Source organism: Microcaecilia unicolor, chromosome 3 (genome assembly GCF_901765095.1).
Source record: "Microcaecilia unicolor chromosome 3, aMicUni1.1, whole genome shotgun sequence".
NCBI classification, from domain to species: Eukaryota; Metazoa; Chordata; class Amphibia; order Gymnophiona; family Siphonopidae; genus Microcaecilia; species Microcaecilia unicolor.
This window is the reverse complement of record NC_044033.1, coordinates 345,588,569-345,604,084: the sequence shown is the minus strand read 5'-3', so window position 1 is coordinate 345,604,084 and position 15,516 is coordinate 345,588,569. Positions and strand designations below refer to the sequence as shown.

General features: G+C 40.9%; 1 protein-coding gene across 1 annotated transcript in view; it reads right to left on the bottom strand.

Annotated features, from left to right (window-relative positions):
• SYNE1 (spectrin repeat containing nuclear envelope protein 1) overlaps positions 1 to 15,516 on the bottom strand; it is a 982,166-nt gene that overhangs the window by 250,334 nt on the left and 716,316 nt on the right. The window contains 3 exon segments of the mRNA XM_030198470.1: positions 6,894 to 7,049; positions 8,422 to 8,553; positions 11,129 to 11,285. Of these exon segments, the coding sequence (XP_030054330.1) occupies positions 6,894 to 7,049; positions 8,422 to 8,553; positions 11,129 to 11,285 (445 nt within the window).

Below are 15,516 nucleotides of genomic sequence, written 5' to 3'. Positions count from 1 at the left end.
TTCACTCAGGCCATCTTACCCAGTTAATGTCTTTGAACGCTAAGACCAATTTTAAACAGACTGGCATCATTGGTAATAAATGACATTTGTAGCGTATGTATATTTCAGCCAAGTATATATGCTACAATGCCCAGTTACTCTGCATCTATTACTATTATGTAGGCGATCAAATGGGAGCAAAATGGCATGTGTACTTTAAAAAATGTCAGGTAATGGGAAAATGGTTTTATTTGCTAAATTTTCTTTCCTTAAATGGTACCAGACCAATTCAGAACCAATGGATTATGCCCATCAACCAGTGGATGGACACAGGATGACAACATGTGAGAAAACTCTCCAAACATCCAGATCAGTCGAAATTCAGAGCTGAAAACAGCCATAAATCAGAGTGAACCAGATCCCTCAAAAAGTTACTTTCTTCAGGAACAAGAATCAGATAGCAATTCAACACTTCTGAGGTGGGAATCTAGACTTGTTTGTATGATTCAAAGAAAGAAAATTAACAGGCAAGACAAAAGTTTTCTTTCCTTACCATCCATCAGCCCAGTCTTGAACCACTAGATTGTGAAAAGCACTCCTCAAACTGGGTGGGATTCTGAAACCCATGCTCTAAGCACTCCTGCACCAAAGATTACTTTTTTCCCCTGACAAAAACATCCAGCTAACTTGGTCTTAGAGAGAATGAAAAGATGAACATTACAAGTATCTACAGGAGACACTGCATACAACTCTGCCCATGAAAATGCTAAACCTCTGGTTGAGTGCACCTTGAGGCTTTTAGACAGGTCCTGAACCTTGAGAATATAATCCAAAAAGGCTGTTTCCTTAAGCCTGTGGGTAATGGTAGCTTGAGGCCACTTTAACTTTCTTTGCTCCAACATTCAACAAAATCATTGATTACCTTCAAGTAATGCATAAGGACCCACTAAACATCCAACAGATAGAGAGGACAGAATTAATCACCACAGTCTTCTCACCAAAATGATGGTAACATCAACACATGATTGATGTGAAAGGCTGAAACTACCCATAGCAAAAATGAAGGAACCATTTAGATGAAAACTCCAGCTTCTGTAAAATGCAAGAACAGTTCCTGACAAGAAAGCACCTGTAGCTCAGATTGTATTGCTAAACAAATAGCCATAAATAAATTCAACATAAGATTCTCCAGGGTCACCTTTTCTAATGGCTCAAAAGGTGACAAGAAAGACCCAAACACTGAAGCACCAGATTCCATGCTGGAAAGTTTGACACACTAGAGACACAGGGTGAGAGAACTCCTTTTGAGAAGTGGATCATATCAGGTTGTGAAAACAAGGGCAAACTTTTCAGATGACCCTTAAAACATGCAGGTGCCACACCTGAACCTTCAAGGAACCAACCACTAAACCCTTTTCAAGGCCTTCTTGCAAAAGGACAAAAAATGCACAACTGAAGCTCAAAAAGGGGAATATGTTCTATTTAGTCACCAAGCTTCTCTAGGTCCCTATCTGACATCAAAATCTCTTTTGAGAAGTACTAACTCCCCCTCAAACTCCAAGTCAGGAACGTTGGAATACAGTTAGATTCAACACTTACTCTGATTCCCCACTTCCAAGCAATCTTCAAGAGCTGCTTCTACTAATTGCGACAGCTACGCTGCCTCTCTCCTTGCATTGAGAAGGTAAATCTTATCCCAGTTGTGCATATCATGTTAACATCAAGATTGGATTACTGCAATGAACTATACAATGGTCTGACTACAAAGGGCCTGCACCAGCTCCAACTGATTCAGAATGCTGCAGCAAGACTCATAGAAGGTTGCAGGTGACATTTTTTTTTTGTTGTTACATTTGTACCCCGCACTTTCCCACTCATGGCAGGGTCAATGCGGCAGGCAATGGAGGGTTAAGTGACTTGCCCAAAGTCACAAGGAGCTGCCTTTGCCGGGAATCAAACTCAGTTCCTCAGTTCCCCAGGACCAAAATCCACTACCCTAACCACTAGGCCACTCCTCCACATAACCACATCACACCATTTTTGCAAAATTTTCACTGGCTACCAGTACAGTACAGCGCTAATTTTAAAACTCTATGTCTGATCTTCAAGGCCCTTAAAGGAAATGGCCTTGAGTACCTGAAGAATAGGATGACACTAAGGTCCTCTCTAGCACTATCACTAATCACACACTCTCCAAAAGACATTACACAAAGTGATACCCACAAGCAAACTTTACCAACTAATCTCCATACTCTTTCCCCCTAGTTTTAAAACTTGAACTTTGTACCACAGCATTAACAGATAGGAGACATAAATAACACAAAGTTTTGGGAAATGTGTTATTTATGTCTCCTTTAAAAGTGTTTGTAGAGTACATGGCCAAGCTAGTGTGAAAATAGTTTTGTGGAGTTTTTTTTGAAGACACATGACTGATACGGTTCCCTCATTATACAAAAGGTGTGTCCTTTGACAAAGAGGTGTTTCCGAGTGATCTGATGTCTTTTTTTTCTCCACTTTTTTTATTTTAATTTTTTTCACCTTGGGGGCGCCATTGTTACTTTCAAACACGTTATACATAAGGTAGGAAGGTGTGATTTTGCTTGATTTCAATTACCCCAACATTGACTGGGTAAATGTAACATCAGGGCATGCTAGGGAGGTAAAATTCCTTGACGAAATCAAGGACTACTTTATGGAGCAGCTGGTACAGGAGCCAAAAAGAGAAGGAAAAAATCTAGACCTATTCCTTAGTGGAGTGTATGATCTGGTGCGGGAGGTATTGGTGATGGGGCCGCTTGATAACAGTGATCATAATATGATCAGATTTGATATTAGCTCTGGAGTAAGTATACGCAGGAAATCCAATACGTTAGCGTTTAACTTTCAAAAAGGAGACTATAATAAGATGAGAATAATGGTGAAAAAAAAACTTAGAGGAGTGGCTGCAAGGGTCAAAAATTTACATCAGGCATGGATGCTGTTCTAAAACACCATCCTGGAAGCCCAGACCAAATATATTCTGCGTATTAAAAAAGGAGGACGGAAGACCAAATGATAGCTGGCATGGTTAAAAAGAAATGTGAAGGAAGCTATTAGAGCTAAAAGAAAATCCTTCAGAAAATGGAAGAAGAAACCGACTGAAAATAATAAGAAACAGCATAAGGAATGTCAAGTCAAATGCAAGGCGTTGATAAGGAAGGCAAAGAGGGACTTTGAAAAAAAGATTGCGTTGGAGGCAAAAACACAAAGTAAGGTATATTAAAAGCAAGAAGCTGGCAAAAGAATCGGTTAGGCCGCTAGATGACTGAGAGGTAAAAGAGGCAATCAGGGAAGGCAAAGCCATAGCGGAGAGATTAAATGAATTCTTTGCTTCGGTCTTCACCGAGGAAGATTTGGGAGAGACACCTGTGCTAGAAATGGTATTCAAAGCTGAAGAGTCGAAGAAACTGAATGAAATTTCTATAAACCTGAGGATGTAATGAGGCAATTTGACAAACTGAAGAGTAGCAAATCTCCTGGACCAGACAGTATTCATCCCAGAGTACTGATAGAATTGAAAAATGAACTGGTGGAACTATTGTTAGTAATATGTAATTTATCTTTAAAATCGAGTGAGTTACCAGAAGATTGAAGGGTGGCCAATGTAACGCCGAATTTTTAAAAAGGTTCCAGAGGAGATACGGGAAATTATAGACCGGTGAGCCTGACGTCGGTGCCGGGCAAAATGGTAGATACTATTATAAAGAACAAAATTACAGAACATATTCAAAAGCATGGATTAATAAGACAAAGTCAACACGGATTTAGTGAAGGGAAATCTTGCCTCACCAATCTATTACATTTCTTTGAAGAGGTGAACAAACAAGGTGAGCTGGTTGATATTGTGTATCTGGACTTTCCAAAAGGCATTTGACAATGTACCTCATGAAAGACTCCAAAGGAAATTGGAGAATCATGGGATAGGAGGTAGTGTCCTATTGTGGATTAAAAACTGGTTAAAAGATAGAAAACAGAGAGTAGGGTTAAATGGTCAGTATTCTCAATGGAGAAGGGTAGATAGTGGGGTTCCCCAGGGGTCTGTGCTGGGACCACTACTTTTTAACATATTTATAAATGACCTAGATATGGGAGTAAATAGTGAGGTAATTAAATTTGCTGACGACACAAAGTTATTCGAAGTTGTTAAATCGCAAGAGGATTGAGAAAAATTACAAGAGGACCTTACGAGACTGGGAGACTGGGCGTCTAAATGGCAGATGACGTTTAATGTGAACAAGTGCAAAGTGATGCATGTGGGGAAGAGGAACCCAAATTATAGCTATGTAATGAAGGTTCCATGTTAGAAGTCACAGACCAAGAAAGGGATCTAGGTGTCGTCGTTGATGATACGTTGAAACCTTCCGCTCAGTGTGCTGCGGCGGCGGCTAAGAAAGCAAATAGAATATTAGGTATTATTAGGAAAGGGATGGAAAAGAAAAATGAGGATGTTATAATGCCTTTGTATCGCTCCATGGTGCGACCGCACCTCAAAGATTGTGTTCAGTTCTGGTCACCGCATCTAAAAAAAGATATAGTGGAATTAGAAAAGGTGCAGAGAAGGGTGACGATAATGATAAAGAAACCCACTAAAGCTCTTTCTGTTCACTGGGCAATAATGATGTTCATATCAGTAGAGTGGAATGCTCTGGGTTGCTAGCCATGGGTAAATTATATCCTTTGGCTCCAAAAGAAACGGGAGAAGCTGAAGTAGTCAGAAGTTGATAACAGTAGTGACAAAGAAGACCACCATACTGGTGGAGGACTGCATGGTTTAGAAGGATATGCAGGACTGCAAGCTGTAAACCTTGTTGAAACAACCTTTCAACAATGCAGAACTGAAGCTACAAGCAACTGTCTGTTGCAGAGCCTGTTTACAATGGGGGAAGCAGTCTCAGGTGGAGTCGCAAGAGAAAGAACACCAGGATCCTCAGGAACCAGCAAATCTGGAGGCTGGTCTGGTTTATGTGGCAGGCGCCTTGTACAATTTATTTGGACATCTAACAGGACCATGGTGGTCTTGTTTTCAGCTAAGCATCTGTTGTGGCTCAGGAATTGGGCAGTAGATACAGCTTTCAAAATCTGGCTGAGCAAGATTCCCTTTAGAGGGAAGCTATTGTTCTGTGAAGACTTAGAAAGGTGGTAGAGGATAAATAGGAGGCTAAGACTCAGAAGTGCCTGAAAAATAAGTCCAAAATATCTGGGAGGCACAGCCTTACTGACTATGCAAGGCCTGCTCCACTCAAGCAACCTTTGTTTCAGTCTTAGTTAATACCCTTCAGCTCTGATAGAAAAGAAGTTGGCCAGGGCTTAAAGGTCCCTGGGGCCTCTAGAGGGTTGTTGGTCACCTCCTTAATGGAAAGGATAGAAATCAATTTTCTTTGAGAAGTGGACCCAAATAACATCAGATCACTGGATTCTTAATGTGGTGAGAAAATACTTGCACCTGAGAAATCTAAAACCAACAGCCTCTGACTGCACCTCCGCGTGTGCTCCAATGTGGTCTGAATGCCCCACTGCGGCAGAAACAAACTGACCTGAACTGCCCCACCGGCCGCCATAACAAGAGCAGCACGTGATGCACTCCAACAAGGCTTCCGTTTCCCTTGCACACTCCCCTTTCCAGCTGAAGTGTTGTCTCAGCCCACTCTGCCTACCACCACAATGTTCTCAGAGCACAAAGCAGCAAGCTGTGCTGTCAGTCTGGCAGTCAAGACTCCTCCTGTTATACACCAGCAATCTTTCTTCTTAGCTTTTTATATGTTATAATTTCCTTGACACAGCTTATATCTTCAGCATACTTGGAAAGAGCAGGAATAAAGCTCTAGAAGCTTCTTAGAATGTGATCCATCCATGGACTCCATTTATTATATCTGAGGCAAACAAGCAAGTACAGACTCAACTAAATCAAATGAATATATCACCCATTTGTGAGGAGTACTATTCTATTCATCCTCAGAGAAATTATCCTTACCCAGGTAAATGGGTTTGAAATGTTCTCTATAACCTAACATTTTACAATAGCACTTGGTCTAAATGAAATGAGCTAAAGGATTCAGCTGAGTTCTTAACAATGGAAAACCACAAAATAATTCCACAGAGATTAGTAAATAAAATCAAAGTTGACAGTTCTATGAGACAGGTCAAGAGCGGATGGAGACCAACTAACCTTTTATCAGACAGGCAAATTATCTAGAATATGATTAAAGCCCACAGAAATGTTGGTAGACTTACATGTGCTGCAGATTTTTTTTATTTTTACAAAATATTTCTGCAGAGGACTTTAATTTTCCATACTATCTGGATCAATCATAAAACACTAAGGGGCACAGTTATCAATGTGGACTACTATTACAATGTATTTTACCGTTTAACTGGTGTTATTTTGGCACAGGACCCATTTTAGGAAATGAGACCTAGTTACTAATAACTGGGGCTAACAGTAAAATAACACGCCTTAACGGTAGCCCATGTTAACTTCCCCCTTAAATTTACTTAACAGTATATGAAAACAAATACTGTACATCAGCAAATGCACTTCAGAAACTAAATTTACAGTTGGTCATGAAATTTCTTTGGCACTAATTTATAGTATAATGCATGATGAACAGCTGGCTACGGTTTCCTACCCCTCTTGTACAATACTGATTCATGGCCCAGCATTAGAAAATTCATTTTAAACAAAGTGCGTGATATAACTATTTCTTCCTATAACAACAACTTTATTTGGGAAGGACAGATCAGGTGTGGAAATCTGCCTTCTCTTCTAGTAGAAATATTGAAGGATGGGGAGATGTTTACAGCCGAATTTAGTAATGACACCATGCATGTACTGTGTGCCACTGCTTTATATTCTGACATTCCATCTCAAAAATTACCTCCTGGCGGTACAGACATGTTTCAGTTTCCTCCGGCTGAAGGGCAGTGGCAACGAACAGGCATTCCTCTACACCATCTAGCCAAGTAGAGGTGGCAGAAACGGCATCATACAAATTCTGTTCTAAGGGAAGACTCTTCTTCTCTGTATCTCCAGGCTGAGTAAAAAAGAAAGTAAGATTTAACCAATCTAATATTCTGAGATTGAGACTTTAAAGGAAAATTAGCGGGGAATCTCATGCATATCTGCTAGACAGAGTATCATTAATTTATAGGTGTGCTGACCACCTCCTACCACTTAGAGAAGCTGATTCACGCTCAAAGTTAGAAGCTGCCATAAGACAATAAGAACTGCTTCACATATTAACCCCCACATTTTATAAATGCCGCATGCAAATTTTGTAATGCGCCCAATTTGCGCACACAATTTAATTGAATAACAAGCCAAATAGTGCCGATAATTGGACCGTAACAATTATCGGTGCAAATTGGCTTCAATTTGGATTTACGTGTGCATATTTTTACAGGTGAATCCAAAAAGTGGGCGTGGTCATGGGAGGATCATGGGCGTTCTTTCCGAGCACTCTACCAAAACCCTCATCCACACCCTTGTCACCTCTCGTTTAGACTACTGCAATCTGCTTCTTGCTGGTCTCCCACTTAGTCACCTCTCCCCTCTCCAGTCGGTTCAAAACTCTGCTGCCCGTCTCGTCTTCCGCCAGGGTCGCTTTACTCATACTACCCCTCTCCTCAAGACCCTTCACTGGCTCCCTATCCGTTTTCGCATCCTGTTCAAACTTCTTCTACTAACCTATAAATGTACTCACTCTGCTGCTCCCCAGTATCTCTCCACACTCGTCCTTCCCTACACCCCTTCCCGTGCACTCCGCTCCATGGATAAATCCTTGTTATCTGTTCCTTTCTCCACTACTGCCAACTCCAGACTTTGCGCCTTCTGTCTCGCTGCACCCTACGCCTGGAATAAACTTCCTGAGCCCCTACGTCTTGCCCCATCCTTGGCCACCTTTAAATCTAGACTGAAAGCCCACCTCTTTAACATTGCTTTTGATTCGTAACCACTTGTAACCACTCGCCTCCACCTACTCTCCTCTCCTCCTTCCTGTACATATTAATTGATTTGATTTGCTTACTTTATTTTTTGTCTATTAGATTGTAAGCTCTTTGAGCAGGGACTGTCTTTCTTCTATGTTTGTGCAGCGCTGCGTACGCCTTGTAGCGCTATAGAAATGCTAAATAGTAGTAGTAGTAGTAGTTCCCATAATTTATGCATTCTGTTAGAGAATTAGGGGGATTTGCACCTAATTTAGGTGTGTGGATTTACACCAGAGTGGAATTGGTATAAATGATCATGCCCTAAAAGTATTTGCAGATCCCAGCAGTAAGCACTACTATATAAACAGCGCCTAACTTTGAGCACTGTTTAAATAGCGCTAAGCGCTTTTTTTTTTTTGGTGCCACTTATAGAATTTAGTCCTAAGTAGAAAAAAGAACAGTGAAATTTCCCTGTACCTCACATGAGACCTCCTCAAATGCCTGGCTCAGTCTGTCCAGGAAAGATGTGACAGATGATTTATCTTCTGTTTGAGTCTCATCTTTATACAAAGGCTCCCCGGACATTAATCTGTTTGTCCTGCTGTACATCTATAATGAGAACAGTAGTTATTGCAGGAATGAAGATTTTGTTTGCATCAACAGTGTTCACAAAGTTCAAAAAGAAGATAATTTTATTTTGTAAGGCACGCATAATTACTCTTTCCTCAGCAGAGCCACATGTATTTCAAGATCCCTCGTCTTTCAAGAAGGAGCAGAGTATATTAAACCAACAAAGTGCAAACAGCAAAGGAAGGGAGGTACCTGGAAAAGAAAACTTTCCTGCACCATTCCTTCTGTGGGGGAAGCAAGATGGATTTCTTCAGATCTCATTTTTTATGAGTTTCATCCCCTGAGGCATTTTTTAAACCCCCCCAGTCCTGCAAGCTTATTTCAAAGGGAAATCCTACATAGAGTTTCACTTTGAAAATTGTGCCTGCAGACTTTGCAGCTGCTTTTCAGCAGGGACAAAATCTGTGCACAAATCACTCAAAATTAAATATGCTCACATGACTTGCATATGTTCATTCAAATCTGTTTCACTATCTTCCGTGCATACGACATGCTCTCTCTCCCCCCCACCTATTTTTGGTATGGGGAAAAGTATCCAAACTGTCAAACAGTATGAGCACATTTAAACTCAAAGGGGAAAGCAATTTTCATTGCTTCTTTCTCTGCCGGTATACCAATAAACATACAATATATATGTTTTATAAGAACATAAGAATAGCCATACTGGGTCTGACCAATGGTTCATCTAACCCAGTATCCTGTTTCCAAGAGTGGCCAATTCAGGTCACAAGTACCAAACAAAATCTCAAATAGTAGCAGGATTTCATGCTACTTATCCCAGGGCAAGCAGTGGCCTCCCCCATGTTTATCTCAATAACAGACTACGGACATTTCCTCCAGGAACTTGTCCAAACCTTTTTTTAAATCCAGGTATGCTAACTGATGTTATCACATCCTCTGGCAACAAGTTCCAGAGCTTAACTATTATTTGAGTGAAAAAATATTTCTTCCTATTTGTTTTAAAAGTATTCAAAGAAAGCTGAAGCATCAGCCAGTGGTTGGAGTAGTGGGCTGAATACTAGGAAGGTGGGATTCAGATCTGCTTCTCCCACTGATGTTCCTTGTGGCATTGAACATGCACAACTTTCCTTGCCTCAGATACAGTATTAGATTGTAAGCCCAACAGGGATAAGGAGACACTTACTGTACCTGAAATACAATTGTCCTTGAGTACAAGGTTGGAAAGATGATTGATTAAATCCAAATGCAAGCATTTAGCCTGAAGAGGCAGACCATGGGAGCTCTGCCTTATTGGGAACACAGATCATAGTGTAACTACTGTTGGAAAGTATGTGCATGCACACATACTTGTAGATCTGAGCTTCCAGTCAAAGCTGCCACTTCTCAGGTGGGTTTAAGGCAACATTCATGAAACTCTGTCTCTGGTTCAGTCATAAACTACTTTGTTTATTGGGACCTATTAACCGCCTTTATGAATAGATTCACTCAAGGCGCTCTACAGCAGTACAGTTCAACTTAGTTTTGTTAACTGCATAACAATAATAAAATGACCATAAACATAAATACAAGAGGTAAGTACAAAAATGGCAAAATTAAACCTAATAATAGGACTAATATGAAACAGTAATAAAAATATACGCACTTAACAACACTGCAGAATAATCATATAACAGAAATATGATAAATCAGTACAATACAACAATATAGACAGCAGAGAACACTCAAATAAAAGATTTATGATTTACAAAACTAGAAGAAGAATGCTTATAATAAGAATCCAAAATTAATTTGTGTGAAATTTCCGTACAAATAACAGTAAATTTGGCTTCCTACACACTTCTTTGATTTGTTAGTGGTTTACAGCTTTTCCTGGCCTGCTGCATCCTGGATACAGCAACTGTAAGGAGAGATGTTTAATGATAATGATGTATTCATCAAAGTGCGGTAAAAGATTGCCCTTTACCACACCTTGATGTATCAGTACACTACCGCACAGCTCATATATAGGCCTCAGTTTGGCAAGATGCTTAACCCACATGTTAGAATCCAGCTTTTTTTTTTATTTATTGTAAAGAGATGTGGTAGCCGTATTAGTCCACTTTTAAAGGTGCTCAATAGAAATAGAATAAAAGAAAACATAGAAAAGAAAATAAGATGATACCTTTTTTATTGGACTAACTTAATACATTTTTTGATTAGCTTTCGAAGGTAGCCCTTCTTCATCAGAAATAAGCAAATTTTGATAAGTAACAACATATATAAGTGAAACATCAAAGTATTTCATTGACAGTCTGAAAGGATGAGGGAGGGGTGGGTTAGGTGAGAAACAGAGAGGGCTGAGAGGATGAGGGAAAGGGAGATATGCATGGTGATCAGAGGGTGACAGAGAAGTGGAATTTCATGGTTTATAATGGGCTAGAAAACCCAGATCTTTGTTAAGTCCTGTCTGATGGGTGTCAAAATATTTAATCATTTTGACTTCAAAGGTCTTGTGCTCCTGTATTGTTTTAAAGTTTCCTTTTAGTATTCTCACCATAAATTATTTATTGTTAAATTAGTGGAGTATACACAGCAAAGAAAAGAGAAAAGCTACCGGTTGCTCTGGCTCCTGCTGCAAAGCGTTCTGCATTAGTTTCTCCTTTGTGCTCAGCTCCTGATGAAGGCTTTCCCATTTCATTCTCATCTGTCCCTCTGCTGATGGTTTCTCACCTTCCAAGCTGAGCTCCTGGGACAACGTATCAGGCCTCTCACTATTCGGTGAAAGCAGGTATTACAAATACAAGAAAAAAAAACAGAGGAATCAATATATTTTGGTTTGCATTTGAAAACTAACAGAGTGTATACATGTGTACACATTTTTATTATTACTTCAGAGCTCTCAAGGATGCTGGAATGACAGCACTGGAAAACAGTTGTCTACAGAAAAGTTGCAGCACAGGCATCTCCTCTATTGTTCTGCTAAATAAGTTAATATTTCCCTGTGTGTGCTAAAGCAAAGTTTTACTACCAATGTGACACAATGATCTGTACAGTGAAAGAGTACTATGAAAAATATGGTAAATATATGTGAAAAATGAATAGCACACTAAGACAACACAGCCCTCAAACCTCTATACTAACTGATCCAAAAGACTATTTAGCTTTCTTTTAGTCCCTCCAGACTAGCACAGATGGATTATGCACTCCAACCAGCAGACGGAGACTGAGAACCACTGACTTCTGTATAGCCAAGTAGAAAATAGCAGTCAAGCTAGCCCCATCCCTCTCAGCGCTAAACTGCAGGCCTCAGTGGTGCTGCAGATAGTGCTTGTTCAGCCATTATCTTTTAGACTTGTATGCCCTTTTGTGGTGCTGCTTTTTTTCTTTTGCACCAACTCTAAAACCAAAGAGAGCAAAATATAACTACCCCCCCCCCCCCCCAAAGTCTGAACAACTACTGGCCCATATAAACTATATACAAAATTGATCACTGAAGAGAACACCTGGGTGGGGAATGTGCTACTCTGGAGCAACTAAAGGAAAGCAAATTAGCAGGTAAAACCTAATTTAGCCTTCCATAGCATCCCTCCACACCAGGACAGATGCGAAGTACCAAAGTAGTGTCCATTACAGGAGGGACCCCAGAAGCCCCACGTCTAAGACTCTTGCCCCAAAAACCACATCCTGACAGGTCTGCACATCCAATCGGTAATGGCGTGCAAAGGAATGCAAGGAAGACCAGACAGCTGCTCTACAAATGTCCAGAGGGGGAACAAGAGAACTCTGCCCACGAGGACACCTGATCCTTAGTAGAATGTGCCTTCAGCTGTAAGGGGACGGGCCTGCTTTTGAGAATATATGCTGAAACAACTGCCTCCTTGATCTATTGGACAATCAAGGCCTTAGAAGCAGCCTCCCCTTGACGATGAACACCAATCAGGACAGCCTGCCTGTCTAACCGTCAAAATTCCTGTATTCTACACAAATAAATGTGGAGTACCCTCCAAATGTCCAACAAATGCAACCTCCACTGATCTGAGGAACCCGAAGGGTAAACCAACACCAGCAAAAACCACTAACTGATTAACAAGAATGCGGCTGCAGGACCACTTTTTCCTTGGACAACAACAGGAAAAGCTGCTTATGATAGAGCCTGCAACTCCAAAATTCTCCTTGCAGAAAAGATAGTCACCAGGGGACCAAGATGGTACCTTGAGAGGACATCTGGTGCAGTTGCTCATGGGGAGCACTCCCGAACTGATGCTGAAATAGGGAAAAGGGAAGCTAAGCAGCGAACCTACCCCTCAGGTTCGGGCAAGCTCCTCAGGATGGTCCAGTTGACGCTGGACTTGTCAACCACTTGCACCATTTTGGTGGATTTGGCAGCTTTGGGTGGCCCCACGAGTTCTGTAGGGCATAGTTTGGAAGGACTGCAAAAAGAGTGGAATAAGCCAGCCACAGTGTACAAGAAGACCAAAGTTTATTCTTCAAAAGAGATGTGCTGTAACAGGAACCCAACATGAGCCATGTTTCAACATAGAAAGCCTTCATCAGGGGTTCTTTAGAGCCAGCAAAACAAATATAAAAGATGGTCACATTCAAAGTGCCTTTAAGAATAATAAAACTCGCGGTCTGTTCAATTATGTGGAAGATCTGTGTTCTCTGTTTTTTGAATTATCGTAGTTTGGAAGTGGCATCGTTGAGCTCTATACAGCACACTGTGCCGCCCTAACCTGGAAGAGCTACCTCAGCGAAGTTGGAGGAATGCCAGATACTGGAGAAGTGTGTTAGGGCATTGTCTTTGGAGGGGACCCCACTGGCTGTGTCCTCCCAAAAGGAAGAGGAATCTTCAGATGTGGTGAGATGGAGGGAAAGTCCCCATACTGGAGTGCAAAATCTTCAGCCTTCCTTGGTGTTGGAGTGTCTGCCTAATAAACCAGTGTCGATTAAGCACTGGGAAGCTCTAAAGTTGATGGATAAATCTGTTCAGGTATCTGTTTCACATTTTTCTATTTAATTTGCTGTTCACTCATATTTTTCACTTCAAACATGTGACTCTCCAACTGGTCAACTCGAGTTAGCTGCTGGGCTTGTGCTGAAATCTGAGCTTAGTTAATGGCTCAGATTTCAGCACAAGCCCAGCAGCTAACTTGGGTTGACCAGCAGGAGAGTCAGATGTCTTAAGTGAAAAATACGAGTGAACAGCAAATTAAATAAAGAAAACTACTACTGAGAAAAATAGAATATCAAAAAAATAATGGCAGAAGGAACAATCTTTGGTTTTTGAATTTTCCCAGATCTCCTTAATATCATCAATAGAAATGGTTAAGAGATACCTGAAAGAAGTCTTGAGATTCTCAGTTGATAATTTGCCACCTATTATGAGGGCAACCTATTTATCATTGTCTGGGAGTGGTGTACCTGGAGCTGAAGACCAAGAGAAACCTCAAGGGAAAAGTTTGCATTTAACTGACTTCCTTGAATCATCTATTCCATCTATCTATGGAATTCGTAAATAGAAGATCTATACTGCTGATTACATTTGCGCGGGTGGCAAACCATAACATAATATTAAGACTTTACTTCAGATATTTGAATGAGTAGTTTTGCAGTCTTATTTTCATGTATTTCCTGATTTGTCTAGAAGTACCCAGCTTAGGAAGAAGTTCTTTGGCTAAGAAGCCAAGGGTCTTTGTAGATGTTTTTAGACTTATGGTGGTGCTAATTATTTATTTTTTGACCCAAAACAGCTCAGGGATTTTCTTATTGCTAGGTAATCTAGTACTAAATGAAGAGCTTCCACAGACTTTTCCTTAACCAACTGCTTCTAATCCACCTGACGATCTCTCAGTGAAATTTGGTTTATTTCTTTTAGATTTGTTTCCTTTCTTGATCCCAACTATTGTCAGCTAAAGTAGATCTCTTTGTTAACTGTGATTTGATGCTCTTTTTGCTGATCTTTCTTGATTTAAGTGTTGTATTTCTATTTGCATTCAATATTTGAATGTTTAATTTCTATTTGCATTCAAAATTTGAATGTTTAATTTCTATTTGCATTCAAAATTTGAATGTTTAAGTGTAAAATTCATAAATATAAAAGAATAAAAAAAGAAAAAAGCTAGCCACCAGAAACACTGTCTTCAAGGAACAGTCTGATCAAGGCTCAAAGGGCGCCGAAACCAGGACATGCAACACAAGATTAAGATCCCAGGGAGGAACCGCAGACCTATGTGGAGGATGGAAGAGATGCACACCTCAGAGAAAATGTACTATGTCCAGATGAGACACCAAGGCTTTGCCCTTGACCAAACCTCAGAAACAAGCCAAAGCTACCACTTGCACCATCAGCGAAGCTAAGGCCAGTTCTTTGACCAAGCCATCCTGCAAAGCTCCAACAACTTTGCCACCAAAGATCATAAGGGAAGAATCTGACACTCCGATCAAGCTTTGACAACATGCCAAACCCGGACATACGCCAGCATGATAGACCTTTTCCTGGAATTCAAGAGTCACAATCACTCTACTAGAGAAGTTCCTCTTTCTCAAACGCACCCTCTCAAGAGCCAAGCCATAAGACAGAATGGAGCTAGACTGTCCATCACCACTTGTCCCTGATGCAATAGATCCGGCGACTCTGGAAGCCGAAACAGATGGTCCTCCGCCAAACGCACTAGATTGCTGTACCATGGTCTCTGTGGCCAGTCCACAGCCAGCAACATCACTAGACCTGCATGTCATTCGATTCTCTAGATGACTCTGCCTAATAGAGGCCAAGGAGGAAACAAATCACCGTTGCATTCAAAATGGCAGCAGTTCCCGATACCGTCGTGTCAGTGTCACCAGAGCCGCCTGCCTCAGTCATGCCTCTTCTGTTTTACTGTGTTCGGGGCGGCTGGCACCAATGCAGAAGAGTTCCTAGGACCAGCACAGTATTTATAGATGCCTGCCAAACCTACCCCATGCCGCAAGCATGCTGAACAATTTGTCAGAGCTTATCAGGGC